General features: G+C 38.5%; 1 protein-coding gene across 1 annotated transcript in view; it reads right to left on the minus strand.

Annotated features, from left to right (window-relative positions):
- Positions 1 to 16,321, minus strand: part of Ccdc178 (coiled-coil domain containing 178) — a 397,289-nt gene that overhangs the window by 345,694 nt on the left and 35,274 nt on the right. Inside the window, exons 6-7 of the mRNA XM_017601075.3 lie at positions 13,645 to 13,784; positions 9,531 to 9,553 (exon numbers count right to left, since the gene is read on the minus strand). Coding sequence (XP_017456564.1) covers positions 9,531 to 9,553; positions 13,645 to 13,784 — 163 coding nt within the window. The remainder of the gene's footprint in view (positions 1 to 9,530; positions 9,554 to 13,644; positions 13,785 to 16,321) is intronic.

The raw sequence follows: 16,321 nt of genomic DNA on the forward strand, positions 1-16,321 counted from the left end.
TCACTAATACATTATTTCTTATTCTCGCTATTTCTCTAGCCTGTTACTAAGATCCTATATTGAGACTTCCTGTATTTTAAAATGTTTACATTTTCATTGGTGAAAAATTTTAACATAAATTAGTATCAAGGGAAGGACTTTTTTAAGCTTTTACTAAATTTCATTAAAATTAACAAAATCCGCATGCCTACCAAATATCGTTAGAGCTCTTAAGAGTAGCACACGTTCGGTCATCTGAAACACCACATGGAATACCGCACGGTAGCAATACTTCAGCTTTTATAAAATTCACCAACAAATTCCACATCTCACTTTTTTTTGTGTACCATTCCCGTAAATTTTAATGTCATTAATATTTGCCATGGTTACATATTATTATATCTCCTTCTTTTTAATAAAATACAACCACTATCTTCTATTATTTTGCTTTTCTTACTTCAGAACATTCTTTGAAAATTATAATTTTTGTGTGTTGAATTTTTAAAATAATAAAAAGTTAATTGTTCCCAACTCAATGATTAAATAATGCTTTTCTTTTTGGCTTGCAATCTTCGTTGCATGTTCTGGCTTGATATCATACACACCTAGCTATAGGTTTGACGGTATTGCTATTGCTGCTGTTAGTTTGTTTGTGGTAGTCCCCTCTGTATAACCCTGATTTTCCTAGAACTCTCCATGTAGATCAGACTGGCCTCAAAGTCACAGTGATCTGCTAGCTCTGCAGGTAAATAATAGAATCAAAAGCATCAACCACCACCCAAGCTGGCTAGCTGTAGTCTTGTGTATTGTCTCCTGATCTGCTTTTTAGGCACAAAATGTTTCCTTGCATAGATAAACCATACTGTTTTAATTCACTGAGAGATTTTAGTTTTTGCCTCTCAGCCATTGTAAAGTGACATGCTTTTAATACAGATATTTAAGTTTTCAAGTCAAAGCCTTCTAACTCGAATTAATCTTTCTACTGCACTTCTAAAATCAAATTGCATAAACTTTACCTATTTGGTTAGTGGTCTCTTCTTTCTCATACTAGTCTTTATCAATGACTCAGCTGCTTTCTGTCTAGATATAATAAATATTCCATATAAAATATTTGTAAGACGGTAGTCAATTGTGTCCAGCCACTTCAAAATATATGTTATACTTGTATATAATATGTATATATATGAATATATATGATGTTTATCTATGTTGTATTATTATTAGAACTTTATTGCTTTTTAGGCACAAAATATTTCATTGCATAGATAAACCACCCTGGTTGTTGTTGTGTTGTTGTTGTTGATGATGATGATGTTTCTTTTTTTTCCCTTCTTCATTTTTTAAATTGGATATTTTTTATTTATATTTATAATGTTATTCCATTTCCAGGTTTCCCGTCCATAACCCCCTATTCCAACTTTTCTCCCTTACTTCTATGAGGGAGTTCCCCTTCCCCAAACACCTCCCTTTCCTGCCTTCCTGCCCTGACATTACCCTATACTTGGAAGGACCAAAGCTTCTCCTTCCATTGGTTCCCAACAAAGCCATCCTCTGCTGCATATGCAGCAGGAGCTATGGGCCTGTCAATATGGACTCTTTGGGTAGTGATTTAGTCCCTGGGAGCACTGGTTTGTTGGTATTGTTGTTCTTATGGGGTTACAAGCCCCTTCAGCTCCCTCAATCCTTTCTCTAATTCCTCCAATGTGAACTCAGGTCTCAGTTCAATGGTTGGCTGCTAACATTATCCTCTGTATTTGTCACCCTCTGGTTGAGCTTCTCAGGAGACAACTATTTCAGGTTCTTGTCAGCATGCACTTTTTGGCTTCATCAATATTGTCTAGGTTTGGTGGCTGTATATATTTGGGCTGGATCCCCAGGTGGGGCAGAGTCTGAATGCTATTCCTTCAGTCTCAGCTCCAAAATTTGTCTCCATATCTCCTCCTATGAATATATTTGTTTCCTCTTTTAAGAAGGACTGAAGCATCTGCACTTTGATCATCCTTCATGTGGTCTGTGGACTGTATCTTGGATAATTAGGGCTTTTGGGCTAATATGCACTTATCAAAGAGTGCATATCCTGTATGTTCTTTTATGATTCAGTAACCTCAAAAAGGATGATATTTTCTATTCCAACCATTTGCCTATGAATTTCACGAAGTCATTGTTTTTGATGGCTGAGTAGTACTCTATTGTGCAGATGTACCACATTTTCTGTATCCATTACTCTGTTAAAGGGCATCTGGGTTCTTTCCAGCTTCTGGCTATTATAAATAAGGCTGCTATGAACATAGTGGCACATGTGTCCTTGTTATATGGAGCATCTTTTGGGTATATGCCCAGGACTGGTATAGCTGGGTCCTCAGATAGTACTATACCCGATTTTCTGAGGAACCTCCAGACTGATTTGCAATCCCACCAGCAATGGAGGAGTGTTCCTCTTTCTCCACATACTTGTCAGTATCTGTTGTCATATGAGTTTTTATCTTAGCCATACTGACTGGCCTGAGGTAGAAACTCAGGGTTGTTTTGATTTGCATTTTCCAGAAGACTAATGATGTTGAACATTTCTTTAGGAAGTTCTCAGCTATTTGATATTTCTCAAATGAGAGTTCTTTGCTTAGCTTTGCACTACATTTTTAACAAGGTTATTTGGCTCTCTGGAGTCAAACTTCTTGAGTTCTTTGTATATTTTGGATATTAGACCTCAATCAGATGTAGGATTGGTAAAGATCTTTTCCCAGTCTTTTCCTTTTGGTTGCCATTGTGTCCTAATGACAGTGTCCATTGCCTTACAAAAGCTTTGCGGTTTTATGAGGTCTCATTTGTCAATTCTTGATCTTAGAACATAAGCCATTGGTGTTTTGTTCAGGAAATTTTCCTCAGTGCCCATGTGTTCGAGACTCTTCCCCACTTTTTCTTCTATTAGTTTGAATGTATCTGGTTTTCTGTGGAAGTCTTTGATCCACTTGGATTTAAGCCTTGTACAGGGCGATAAGAATGGAGTAATTTGCATTTTTTTACATGCTGTCCTCCAGTTGAATCAGCACCATTTGTTGAAAAGGCTATCTTTTTTTCCACTAGATAGTTTTAGCTCCTTTGTCAAAGATCAAGTGACTATATGTGTGTGGGTTCACTTCTGGGTCGTCAATTCTATTCCATAGTTCTAGCTGCCCCTCTCTGCCCCAATACCATACAGTTTTTTTTTTTTTGGTTCTTTTTTTCGGGGCTGGGGACCGAACCCAGGGCCTTGCGCTTCCTAGGTAAGCACTCTAACCACTGAGCTAAATCCCCAGCCCCACAGTTTTTTTTCATCACAATTGCTCTGTAGTAGGTCTTCAGGTAAGGGATGGTGATTCCCCTAAAAGTTCTTTTATGGTTGAGGATAGTTTTCTCTATCCTGGGTTTTTTTGTTATTCCAAATGAATTTTCAAATTGCTCTTTCTAACTCTGTGAAGAATTGAGTTGTAATTTTTATGGGGATTGCATTGAAGCTGTAGATTGCTTGTGACAAAATGGCCATTTTTACTATATTAACCCTGCCAATCCATGAGCATGGGAGATCTTTTCATCTTCTGAGATCTTCTTCAATTTCTTTCTTCAGAGATTTGAAGTTCTTGTCATACAGATATTTCACTTGCTTTGTTAGAGTTACACCAATGGATTTTATATTATTTGGGACTATTGTGAATGGTGTTGTTTCCCTAGTCCTTCCTCAGCCTGTTTATCCTTTGAGGAGAGGAAGGCTACTGATTTGTTTGAGTTAATTTTCTACCCAGCCCCTTAGCTGAAGTTGTTTATCAGGCTTAGTATTTCTCTGGTGGAACTTTTGGGGCCACTTGAATATACTAACATATCATCTGCAAATAGTGATATTTTGATTTCTTCCTGTCCAAGTTTTATCCCTTTGACCTCTTTTTGTTGTCTCATTGCTCTGGCTAAAACTTTGAGTACTATATTGAGTAAGTAGGGAATGGGCAGCCTTGTATGGTTCCTGATTTTAGTGGGATTGCTTCAAGTTCCTCTCCATTTAGTTTGATGTTGGCTACTGGTTTGATGTATATTGCTTTTATATATTTAGGTATGGGCCTTGAATTTCTGATTTTTCCAAGATTTTTAACATGAAAAGGTGTTGAATTTTGTCAAATGCTTTCTTAGCATCTAATGAGATGATCATGTGCTTCTTTCTTTGAGTTTGTTTATGTAGTGGATTTTGTTTATGGATTTCCGTATGTTGAACCATCCCTGCATCCCTGTGATCAAGCCTTCTTGATCATGATGGATGATTGCTTTGATGTGTTCTTGGCTTCAGTTTGTGAGTATTTTATTGAGTATTTTTGCATTGATATTCATAAGGGAAATTTTCTGTAATTTTTTTTTGCTGGATCTTTGTGTGGTTTAGTTATATACATAATTGTGGCTTCATAGAAGGAATTGTGTAGTGTTCCTTTTGTTTCTATTTTGTGGAATAGTTTGGACAGTATTGGTACGATGTGTTCTATGAAGGTCTGATCGAATTCTGCATTAAACCCATTTGATCCTGGACTTTTTGGTTGCGAGACTTTTAATAACTACTTTTATTTCCTTAGGAGGTATGGGACAGGTTAGATGGTTTTTCTGATCCTGATTTAAGTTTGGTACCTGGTATCTGTCTAGAAAATTATCCATTTCCTCCAGATTTTCCAGTTTGGTTGAATATAGGTTTTTTAAATTTCCTCAGATTCTGTTATATTTCCCTTTCATTTCTGATTGTGCTAATTTGGATACACTTTCTGGGCCCTCTAGTTAGTCTGGCTAAGGGTTTATCTATCTTGTTAATTTTCTCAAAGAATCAACTCCTGGTTTTGGCGTTTCTTTGTGTAGTCCTTTTTGTTTTTACTTGGTTGATTTCGGCCCTGAATTTGATTATTTCCTGCCTTCTACTCCTCGTGGGTGTATTTGCTTCTTTTTGTTCTCGAGCTTTTAGGTGTGCTGTCAAGCTGCTAGTGTGTGTTCTCTCCTGTTTCTTTCTGCAGGCACTCAGAGCTATGAATTTTCCTCTTAGCACTGCTTTTATTGTGTCCCATAAGTTTAGTTATGTTGTGCCTTCATTTTCATTAATTTTAAAAAGTTTTACATTTCTTTATTTCTTCCTTGACCAAGTTATCATTGAGCAGAGCATTATTCAACGTCAATGTATATGTGGGATTTCTGTTGTCATTGTTGTTATTGAAGACCAGCCTTAGACCATGGTGATCTGATAGGATGCATGGGATTATTTCAATATTCTTGTATCTGTTTTGTGGCCAATTATATGGTCTATTTTGGAGAAGGTACCATGAGGTGCTGAGAAGAAGGTATATTTTTTTTAGGGTTAAATGTTCTATAAATATCTATTATATCTATTTGTTTCAAACTTCTGTTAGTTTCTCCATGTCTTTGTTTAGTTTCTGTTTCCATCATCTGTCCATTGATGAGAATGGGTTGTTGAAATCTCCTACTATTATTATTTGAGGTACAATGTGTGCTTTGAGTTTTAGTAAGGTTTCTTTTATGTATGTAGGTGCCCTTGCATTTGGAGCATAGTTATTCAGCATTGAGCATTCATCTTGGTGGATTTTTCCTTTGATGAATAAGAAGTGTAATTTCTTATCTTTTTTGATAACTTTTGGTTGAAAGTCGATTTTATTTGATATTAGAATGACTACTCCAGCTTGTTTCTCAGGATCATTTGCTTGGAAAATTGTTTTCCAGTCATTTACTCTGAGTTAGTGTCTGTTTATTTTTCTCTGAGGTGTGTTTCCTGACTGAAGCAAAATGCTGGGTCCTCTTTATGTATCCAGTCTGCTAGTCTATGTCTTTTTATTTGAGAATTGAGTCCATTTATGTTAAGAGATAATAAGGAATAGTGATTGTTGTTTCCTGTTATTTTTGTTGTTAGAGGTGGAATTTTGTTTGTGTGGCTCTCTTCTTTTGGTTTTGTTGCAAGGAGATTGCTTTCTTTCTTTTGCTAGAGTGTAAATTCCTTCCTTGAGTTGGAGTGTTCCATCTATTATCCTTTCAAGGGCTGGATTTGTTGAAAGATATTGGGTAAATTTGGTTTTGTCATGGAATATCTTGATTTCTCCATCTATGTTAATTGAGAATTTTGCTGAATATAGTAGCCTAAGCTAGCTAGGGTTTGTATGACATCTGCCCAGTATCTTCTGGCTTTCATAGTCTCTTGTGAGAAGTTTGGTGTCACTCTGATAGGTCTGCCTTTATATGTTACTTGACCTTTTCCCCTTACTGATTTTAATATTCTTTCTTTGCTTTGTGCGTTTGGTGTTTTAACTATTATTCGATGGGCAGAATTTCTTTTCTGGTCCCATGTATTTGGAGTTCTGTAGGCTTCCTGTGTGTTTTTGGGCATCTCTTTCTTTAGGTTAAGGACATTTTCTTCAATGATTTTGTTGAAGGCATTTACTGGTCCTTTAATGTGGGGGTCTTAGCTCTCTTCTATACCTATTATTCTCGGGGTTGGTCTTCTCCTTGTGTCCTGGATTTCCTAGATGTTTTGGGTTAAGAGCTTTTTTGTTTTACATTTTCTTTGATGGTTGTGTTACTGCTTTCTTCTGCCCTTGAGATTCTCTCTTCCATCTCTTGTATTCCGTTGGTGATATTTGCATCTATGACTCCTGATATCTTTCCTAAGTCTTCTATCTCCAGGGTTGTCTCCCTTTGTGCTTTCTTTATTGTTTCTATTTCCATTTTTAAATCCTGGATGGTTTTGTTCAATTCCTTCACCTGTTTGGTTCCGTTTTCCTATAATTCTTTCAGGGATTTTTGTGTTTCCTCTTTAAGGGCTTCGACTTGTTTTTCTTTGTTGTCCTGTATTTCTTTAAGAGAGTTATTCATGTCCTTCTTAAAGTCCATCATCATCATCATGAGATGCATTTTTAAATCAAATTCTTGCTTTTCCAGTGTGTTTGGATATCCAGTATTTGCTTTGGTGGGACAACTGGACTCTGATGATGCCAAGTAGTCTTGGTTTCTATTGCATAGGTTCCTGTGCATGCCTCTTGCCATCAGGTTGTCTCTTGTGTCAGCTTGTTTTGCTGTCTTTGACAGTGGCTTGATGCTTCTGTAAGACTGTGTGTCAGCACTCTTGTAGACATGGTTTCTTACAGAGGTATCTGGGTGCAGAGAGCTGTGGGACCAGGTCAGTTCTGGGAGCAGGCAGCAACCTGGAAGTGTTCTGTCCCAGACTGTTCCTGGGTTTGTGTTCTGAGGTCTCCAGGTCGGTTGCTCAGAGCAGAAGGGATGGTCTTGTCAGCGCTCCTGGTGGCTAAATCACACTGTTCTAATTCACTGATAGATTTCATTTTTCATCTCTTAGTCATTGTAAGGCATGATGCTTTGGTCATTGATATGTAAGTTTTCACTTCAAAGGCTGTTTTAAATACTTTGGGGACAATATCTTAGAGTGACAGTGGTCAGTCTTTAGGATCTTGCAGATCTTCTTCTTTGAAGAAGAGTATTAATATATAGCTTGAGCCTCATTCCACCTGACCATCATCTAGCTTCTGCTTTCTTAGTATTTGGGTTACAAAGTGTGACAACCCTATTTTCTTTCTTATTTTAAACATGCACACACACACACACACACAGACACACACACACAGAAAGAGACAAATACAAACACACACACAGACACATACAAACACACACACCCAGACATACACAGACACAGACACAGACACAGAGACATACAGACACACACACACATACAAACACACACACCCAGACATACACAGACACAGACACAGACACAGAGACATACAGACACACACACACACACACACACACACACAAATTGAAAATAAAAACAGCAAATAAAACAGTAACAGAAGCCAAAATAAAACAAAGGCCCACAAAACAAAACAAACTAACAAAACAATCAAACAGACAAACAAAAGAAAAACCCATCAAGTTAAGTTTGTGTGGTCCAACTGTTCTTGTTCATAGTGCCTCTCCTGAAGTGTGGTTGATATAACCGTGACACTGCATTGAAAAAAACTAATTTTTTCCTTTGGCAGCAGGCATCAGTCGCAAATAGCTTCTACTGTGGATGGACACCATGTCTACTTCCTCCATTTTAGTGCTGTCACCCCACCGGGATTGGATCTGTGTGAGTCTTGTGCATGTTTCCACAGTCTGTGAATCCCTATTTGTATCAGCCCTGTAGTGTCTGGAAAACACTGCTTCCTTGAAGTTCTATCCCTTGTAGCTCTTAAACTGTTTCTCCCTCTTCTTATTCATATACCCTTGAGCCTTGAGAAGAGGGATTTGCTAAAGAAATTCCACTGAGGACTGAATTCTCAAAATCTCTGGTTTTCTGCACATTCTCCAGTTGTGGATCTCTGTGTTAATTCCCATCTACTGCAGGAAGCTTAGCTGATTAAAATTGAAAAAGGAACTCATCTATGGGTATAGCAATATGTCATTAGGAATCATTTTATTATTATGTTCAAGCTAAGTAGTTTTGGATACGAATACTGTCTATCTCCTACATTCTTATGTGTCAGACATTTTCTTCCTCCTTGAGTCACCTTCAGTAGGTTAAATTACCAGGATAATGTGATTTATCCATTCTCCCACTTTCATTTTTCCATTAGAAGGTCTAATCTATTTTCATATAAGTCAACAGTTCACAAAAAAGAATTTATTTCTACAATTTTACAGCTATTTTCTATGTTATTTATATTTTTGGTTAGAAAAAGAAGAAAGAAAAGTTATGCCCAATTCATGAAACTTGCTCTGTTTTGCAGAACTCTCATATTTATCTTGGCTGATTACAAACATGTATCCGTCTAAGGTTCCCACCCATGGAGTACACACAGTTCAACCAGACGGGAAGGATGGAGGCATCATTGGTTATTCTGAATATATTTCTAAACTTCACATCTGCCCATTTCTAGAATCCCCGACTTTACAGGTTCGGGAAAGCTCATTATGTACCTCACATGCATTTCTGTGCCGAGTCCTTTTCTCCCCAGGCATCTGATCTATCTGTGGCTTGCTCTAGGTATTCTTGTTGTCCTGGTGGCTGGGACAAGTGTAGCACACACTCCCTGGAGACTGTACAACCACCGTGATAGGAGTCAGTCATACAGGCCAGAAGCATCAAATGGATACTTTAAAAAATAAAACGTATTTCCTCCAGCACAAGGAATTCATAGCACATGTATGGAATGCTCTAGTGGCTTCCACTGATCAGAAGAATGGGAATCCAGCACTTTCTACTGCCTTGATGTTCTACCTCAGTGGGCTGTCTCTTTAATGGTTTTCTCCTTGGTTGATGTCAACTTTTTGCTGGATTCCAGAAATCTGACCATGTTCATTCTCACATGAGTAGTCTATTCCAACCTCCCTTGCTCCCCTACAACTACTCCACTTCCTTCCCTGTATTTTAATATCTAACATGTGAAATACTGCTTCCAAGTTTTCAACTTCTCAAATAAAACTGGTGAAATGTACAAAACCAAGAGTTCAACATTTTAGAGAAAAATAAAAGAAGCGTTAAAGTTTCTTACCATTCTTCAAAGGAAGCTTCAAACTGTCAAAACAAAACAGTCCAATAAAAATCAAAATTTAAACATCTCAATAAAAATAATTGGTAAATTCACTTAAAATCTACTTAAATTTGAACTCACTGATAAAATTCAGTTCTTTGCCTTGTAAAATTCGTCATATTATATTTTCCATTGTTTCATGAAATGTGTGTATATATAATCTAACATATATATATATGCCAATTATTTTCATTATTATAAGATTTTTTTCCCGCAGTTTAAAACCCATCTTATCCCCCCACATAGTTATCAATGTAGAATCATTGAATCTTAATGTGCTACCAGAGGATGCTAATCACAAAACATGACAATATGCACTAAATTTGGATTGCAAAAGCATGTGCATGAGCAAAGGGTGGTGAGGGATTGGAGCTATGATAGGGCACTAACTTTTAGAATGGGAAGAGAAAAGAATAAACATCTAAGTATAGGCTTCTAATGTTCTTTACAAGAAGATGGCTATGTTCTGTGATACATAACCTTAGTGCCAGCACTGAGGAGATAGAGGTAGACAGATTTCTGTGAGTTCAAGGCTTTCCTGGTACAAGTAACATGTTCGAGGAAAGATAAAGAGTACATGATATGAGACTCTGTATCAAAATATAAATGGGGACAGTAGTGATTAAAAACATAAGGACAACTAGAAAAGTAGGTGATAAGGAGACATAACTGACAGAAGGAAGCCATTCAGAAGGCAGGAAGGGGGCATCAAGGATGTGGCCAGAGCCGGAAGAGAAACCCCTCTAGGGTATAAGAGCTGATATTTGTGATAGTCAATGATGACTTTAGGTGAGACAACAATAGTTTGAGGCATTTTCTTACAGCTTTCATTGGAAAGAATTAATGAATGATAAAGGGCAAAGAGAGATTTTTGAGCAAACAAAGAGCTGGAGTTACCAGCATAGATCACTACAGGAAGTTTAGGTAGACAACGAGAATAGAGAATACCCTTCAAAATACAACCAGGGTTGAATTTGGAAACTGTCAAATGCATTAATATAAAGTGGGCTATTCTAGAATGCTCTCCCACAATATTCAGGATTCCAACTGTAGATGTGGAATTCAGAGTCACTAAATACATTTACAGTTGGTATTTTCTCATTTAGAAGGATGGTAGAATAGACAGATGAATAGAAACATAGGAAGCAGTTGGTGTGGATTTTAACATAGACCTCAAGAAGAAGGAAGAGCAAAGTGTGGGTGCTTCCGTCCTTCTTAGAAAGGGAAACAAGGTGCTCAAGGGAGGAAGCCGGAAGATTTTTATTAAACAAAGAGAAAAATGTAGACATAGTAGAGGTCATTCTAAACTAAGTAATTCTGTAGCTTAAGCATGACAGAACAAAAATGTGGAGGGCAAAAATCCAGGAATGTTTTTTATCACTTGCCATGAATCCTACTCTGTGGAGAAATAAAATATATAGAAAACATAACCAAACATCCATTCTGAAGATATTTCTTTCCAAGGTCATTATGGCTCAGTGTGTTTAAATCTATAGCTGATGGTACCTTTGGGAGAGGCAGTTCCTCAGAAAATTAGACATAGTGTTACCTGAGAACCCAGCTATACCACTCTGGGGCATATACCCAAATGATGCTACACCATATAACAAGGACACATTTTTACTATGTTCATAGCAGCCTTGTTTATAATAGCCAGAAGCTAGAAAGAACCCAGGTGTCCTTCAAAAGAGGAATGGATACAGAAAATGTGGTACATTTACACCAGGAAGAACTCAGCTACTAAAAACAATGACTTCATGGAATTCATTGGCAAATGAATGGAAATAGAAAATATCATCCTGAGAGAGGTAACCCAATCACAGAAAAACACACATGGTATGCACTCACTGATAAGTGGATATTAGCCCAAAAGCTCCAATTACCCAAGATACAATCCACAGAGCACATGAAGCTCAAGAAGAAGGACAACCAAAGTGTGAATGCTTCAGTGCTTCTTAAAAGGGGGAACAATATATTCATAAAAGGAGATATGGAGAAAAAGTTTGGAGCAGAGACTGAAGGAAAGGCCATCCAGACACTGCCATACATATAGATCCATCCCACATGCAGTCACCAAACCCAGTCACTATTGGGCATGCCAAGAGGTGCATGCTGACAGGAGCCTGATATAGCTGTCTCCTAAGAGGCTCTGCTAAAGCCTGACGAATATAGAGGTGGATGCATACAGACAACCATTGAACAGAACATGGGGTCCCCAATGTTAGAGAAAGGACTGGGGTAGCTGAGGGGGGTTGCAACCCCATAGGAAGAGCAACAATATCAACCAACCAGATACCTCAGAGCTCCTAGGGACTAAATCACCAATCAAAGAGTGCACATGGAGCAACCCATGGCTTCAACCGCATATGTAGCAGAGGATGGCATTGTCAGGCATCAATGAGAGGGGAGGTCCTTGATTCTGTGAATGTTAGATGCCCCAGTATAGGGGAATGCCGGGGCGGGGATGTGGGAGGGAGTGGGTGCATGGGTGGGAAAGCACCCTCATGGAGGCAGGGGGTGTGGTGATGGGATAGGGGACTTCCAGAGGGGAAACTGGGAACGGAGATAATATTTGAAATGTACATAGAGAAAGTATTCAATAAAAAATGGGAAAAAAGACAGTAGATCCTACCATCTGTTCTATTGTGTCTGTGTTTCCTAGTCTGCCTGCTGAGGTGTGAAGAAGTAATCTGTGGACCTAGCTGCATTCTCTCATCACCATGGGGCTCCCTAATGGATGTCTTTCCTACCCTGGCATCCTGAAGTGCATCTTTTAAAGGTGAAACACAGTAAATTCTCTGGATGGTGTTTTTGGTTAGTGTTGTGACACATGACGGCACCAAATAATCTTCCAGTCGAATTGTTTTAAACTATAATTTACCTATGTCACTTTGAACACTCAGTAGAAATTCTATGCACCTAAGAGACATGATACAGCAAAATATCTGGTGTGCTTTACATTAGAATTACAATGAACAGTAACTATTATAGCTGTTTGTCAAGGCATCTAAAGATCTGTTTTTAACATTTTAAATAATATGGTTAATTGAGAATTAGAGTGTCTTTGGAATGGGGAGCACATCCTTCAATAAATATTCTTCTGTTCTATTCTTTATATATGATTCCAGACCCAGGAATGCGTCTGCCATGTGATCTAAAATTGTACTAAAGTATATCCTGAACTGGAGATGTATAGGCAAAAGAGATGCTGCCATATAATATTATTGAACAATACTATTCAAAAATAATGTATATCACTATTCACTGTAAAAGCTCATGTGTGTGCCCTGGGATTCTTCCTATTATAACACTTGATCTAACACACTGTCAGGTCTTCTCACACCACCTAAGGTCATACAACATGTCCCTTCAAAGCCTGTGATCTTGACCATAGAACAAATGCCTCTCAAAAGAGATGACTTCCTAGAGCAGAACATTCTCTAGGTCAGATCCAGGGTCCAGAATAGAGAAAGAGAAAAGTCATATGTGTAGCAATTCACTCTTCTGTCTGAACAAGTTTGTTAGTTTTTCAGAGTGTCATCTCAGTAAGAGAAGCTATTCATTTTTCAATAGGTCGTTACTAAATGAAATGATTGCAGGCTGCTAAGAGTTCAGTACGGAATTCCTTTTAGAATAACAAAAAGCAGAATTTGACAGGTTAACATGACCAAGAAAGAATCATTATATCTTCATCAACTAGTTTACTTATTTAGCAAAGAGAAAAGTCATTGAAAAGGGCACGCTGTCCTTTAAGACTACGGATCTACTTATCATTTCATCCTTGTAGTGATTCCCCACTCTCCAGTGTGAATTCTGTCTTTTTGTCAGGTTGGCTGATGGAAATGACAACTTAGCATGATTGTTTATGTTAAAGAACAAGTGGACAGGGAAAAAATTTAATTAGGCATTGTACCCTCTGGAGTAAAACTATCAAAAACATGTCTAGTCTAGCAAATTAGTCCTCTTGAGCTAAAATTTGGAATTTCATAGAAATTATCAAAATAATTCCCTACTGTTCTTAAATAACGATCCCTTAATATATGTAGAATTTATCCCCCAAATTTAAATCACTTACTTGTTTCAAGTGCTCCTGTATTTTACATTCCACATCTTCAATGTGGGCAATCATTTTGCTGACACATGGTTTAGGGAAATTTACCAAAGAACAGCTATGTCGTCGACTTGGGTAGCTGAAGTAGATGCCTTTATTCACCTCTAAAGCATTGCAGACATTGGGAGAAGTTAGGAATAGGTGCAGAACAGCATACTATGATGTTCAGGACATACAAAAATGCTTTTCTAAGTTTTGTCTTAGTACTCTAAATTATTTACCAGATACATTAAAATACTGAATAAAATTTCAAACCTTAAAAGTTCAAGTAATGCTATTTTTGTCAATAAGATGGCCCAATGAGTAACAGCACTTATTGCACTCATGCCTGATTGCCTAAATTCAGTCCACATTACCCATATAGTGGAAGGAGGTTGGCTTGTGAAAACTGTACTCTAATATCGATGCATGTTCCCTCAATAATAATGTAATAAATTCTTAAAAACATTTTAAAAAAGTTCAAATAAATAATCCCTTAGATCTGATACCTACTACTTCCTCCCCCAGCTTCTCTCTCACCTCGTTTCCTCCCTCTGTCTACCTCTGATATCGATTTTGTTTCAACTCTGTGAAAGATTTGAGCATCCTCCTTTGGGCTGTCCTTGTTATTTGGCTTCTTTGGGTCTGTTAAAGTGTGGTTTCCTGTACTTTATGGCTAATATCTACGTATAAGTGAGTACATTCCATGAATGTCCTTTTAGGTCCGTGTTTCATGACTTAGGATGACATTTTCCAGCCCTACCCATATCAATTAATGATGCCCTTGTGTTTAGTGGCTGAGTAGTATTTCACTGTGTAAATGAACCATATTTTCTTTGTTCATTCTTCAGGTGAGGGACATCTGGGTTGTTTCTAGATTCCGGCTGTTATGAGTAAAGCTGCTCTGAACATAGTTAAGCAAATGTCCTTGTGAAATGGTGAGGCATCCCTTGGGTGTATACCAGGACTGGGATATCTGTGTCTGGAGGTAGAGCTACTCCCGTCTTTCTAAGAACCTGCTAAAATGATTTCCAATGTGGTTGTACGAGTTTGCACTCCCGCCAGCAGCGGAAGAGTGGTCCCCTTGCTCCACATCCTTGCCAGCATGTGCTGTCCCTTGAGTTTTTCGTCTTAGCCATTTTGATGGGTGTATAATCTAGAATCTCAGGGTCATTTTGATTTGCATTCCCCTGAATACTAAGGATGTTGAATATATCTTTAGGTGCTTCTTGGATATTTGAGATTTCTCTGTTAATAATTCTCTGTTTAGCTTTGTACCCCATTTTTAATTGGGTTATTTAGGTCCTTGGTATCTAACTTCTTGAGTTCTTTATAAATTTTGTGTATTAGCCCTCTGTTAGGATTGGCAATCTTTTTCCAATCCATTGTCTGTCATTTTGTCCTAACTATAGCTTCCTTTGACTTACAGAACCGTTTCAGTTTCATGAGGTCCCATTTATTAATTGTCTATCTTAGTGACTGAGCCATTAGTGCTTGTTCAGGAAAGTTGACCTTTTGTACCAATGATTTTAAAGTAGAGAAAGCAGAGCAGAGAAAAGGAAAATAGGCAGGGGTAGGGTGGGGTGGGCAATCTCTGGAAGGATCCAGAGACTTGGAATGGGGAAGGTTCCAGGGGGTCTATGGGGCAACACTAGTGGAAACTGCTAACAGTGGGGGATATGGATCTGTAAGTGGCTAGTTCCTGTAGTCAGGCAGATCTCACCTGGAGGGGTCAAGACAGAAACTTAGTAACAAAATGTTCCACCAAAGATATGTCCTGTCGTCTACAAGATGTGCACAGTCAAAGATAGAGCAGAGACAGAGGGAATGACCAACCAATTAGTGCTCCCAATTGAGACCTGTCCCTGACACTGTTAATGAGATGCTGATACACTTGCAGGCAGGAACCTAGTATACTGTCCTCTGTATGGCTCCATCCAGCAGCCAATGGAAATCGATACAGAGACCCACAGCCAAACGACAGACACAACGTGGAAGTTTTTGGAAGAGTTTGGGGACTTCCTGGAGGATCTGAAGAGAACACAGACTTTACAGCAAAACCAGCAGTGTCGGCTAACCTGAACTCTCGGTCATTCCCAGAGAGTGAATCGACAACCAGAGAGTGATCGCTACCCGGACCTAGGCCCATCGCACACATGGAGCAGATTAACGGCTTGGTTCCAAACAACAGGATGCGATTGTCCATGGATCTATTGCCTGCCCGCCTGCCTGTGGAACCTGTTCCCCTAAATGGACTGCCTTGGCTGGCCTCAGTGGGAGAGGGTGCCCTAGTCCTTCAGCGACCTGATGTATAGGAGGAGGGGACTCCTTCTCTAAGGAGAAAGGATGGGAGGAATTGGAAAAGTTTCTGTCTGTGGGGGTCCTGGGAGGAGAGGGGAAGCTGATATGGGAATGCAAAGTGAATAAACAAAGAAATAAATAATTTCTCAAACTAAGTACATAATACACCAAGTAGAGGTAAACTAAATAAATCCACATGAAATAGGGAGATGGCTCAGCAGCCTGAGCATTTGGCTTCCCTGAAGTCATGCAAGTATGGGATATGTGTGACAACTTCCTAGAATCCCAGCACATGGAAGACAGAGTTGGGGGATCTAAAGAAGCAAGCTTGCTAGCAAGATCAGTTGGAATCTGTAAGCTA

This window comes from Rattus norvegicus, chromosome 18 (assembly GCF_036323735.1).
Source record: "Rattus norvegicus strain BN/NHsdMcwi chromosome 18, GRCr8, whole genome shotgun sequence".
In the NCBI taxonomy this organism is placed as follows: domain Eukaryota; kingdom Metazoa; phylum Chordata; class Mammalia; order Rodentia; family Muridae; genus Rattus; species Rattus norvegicus.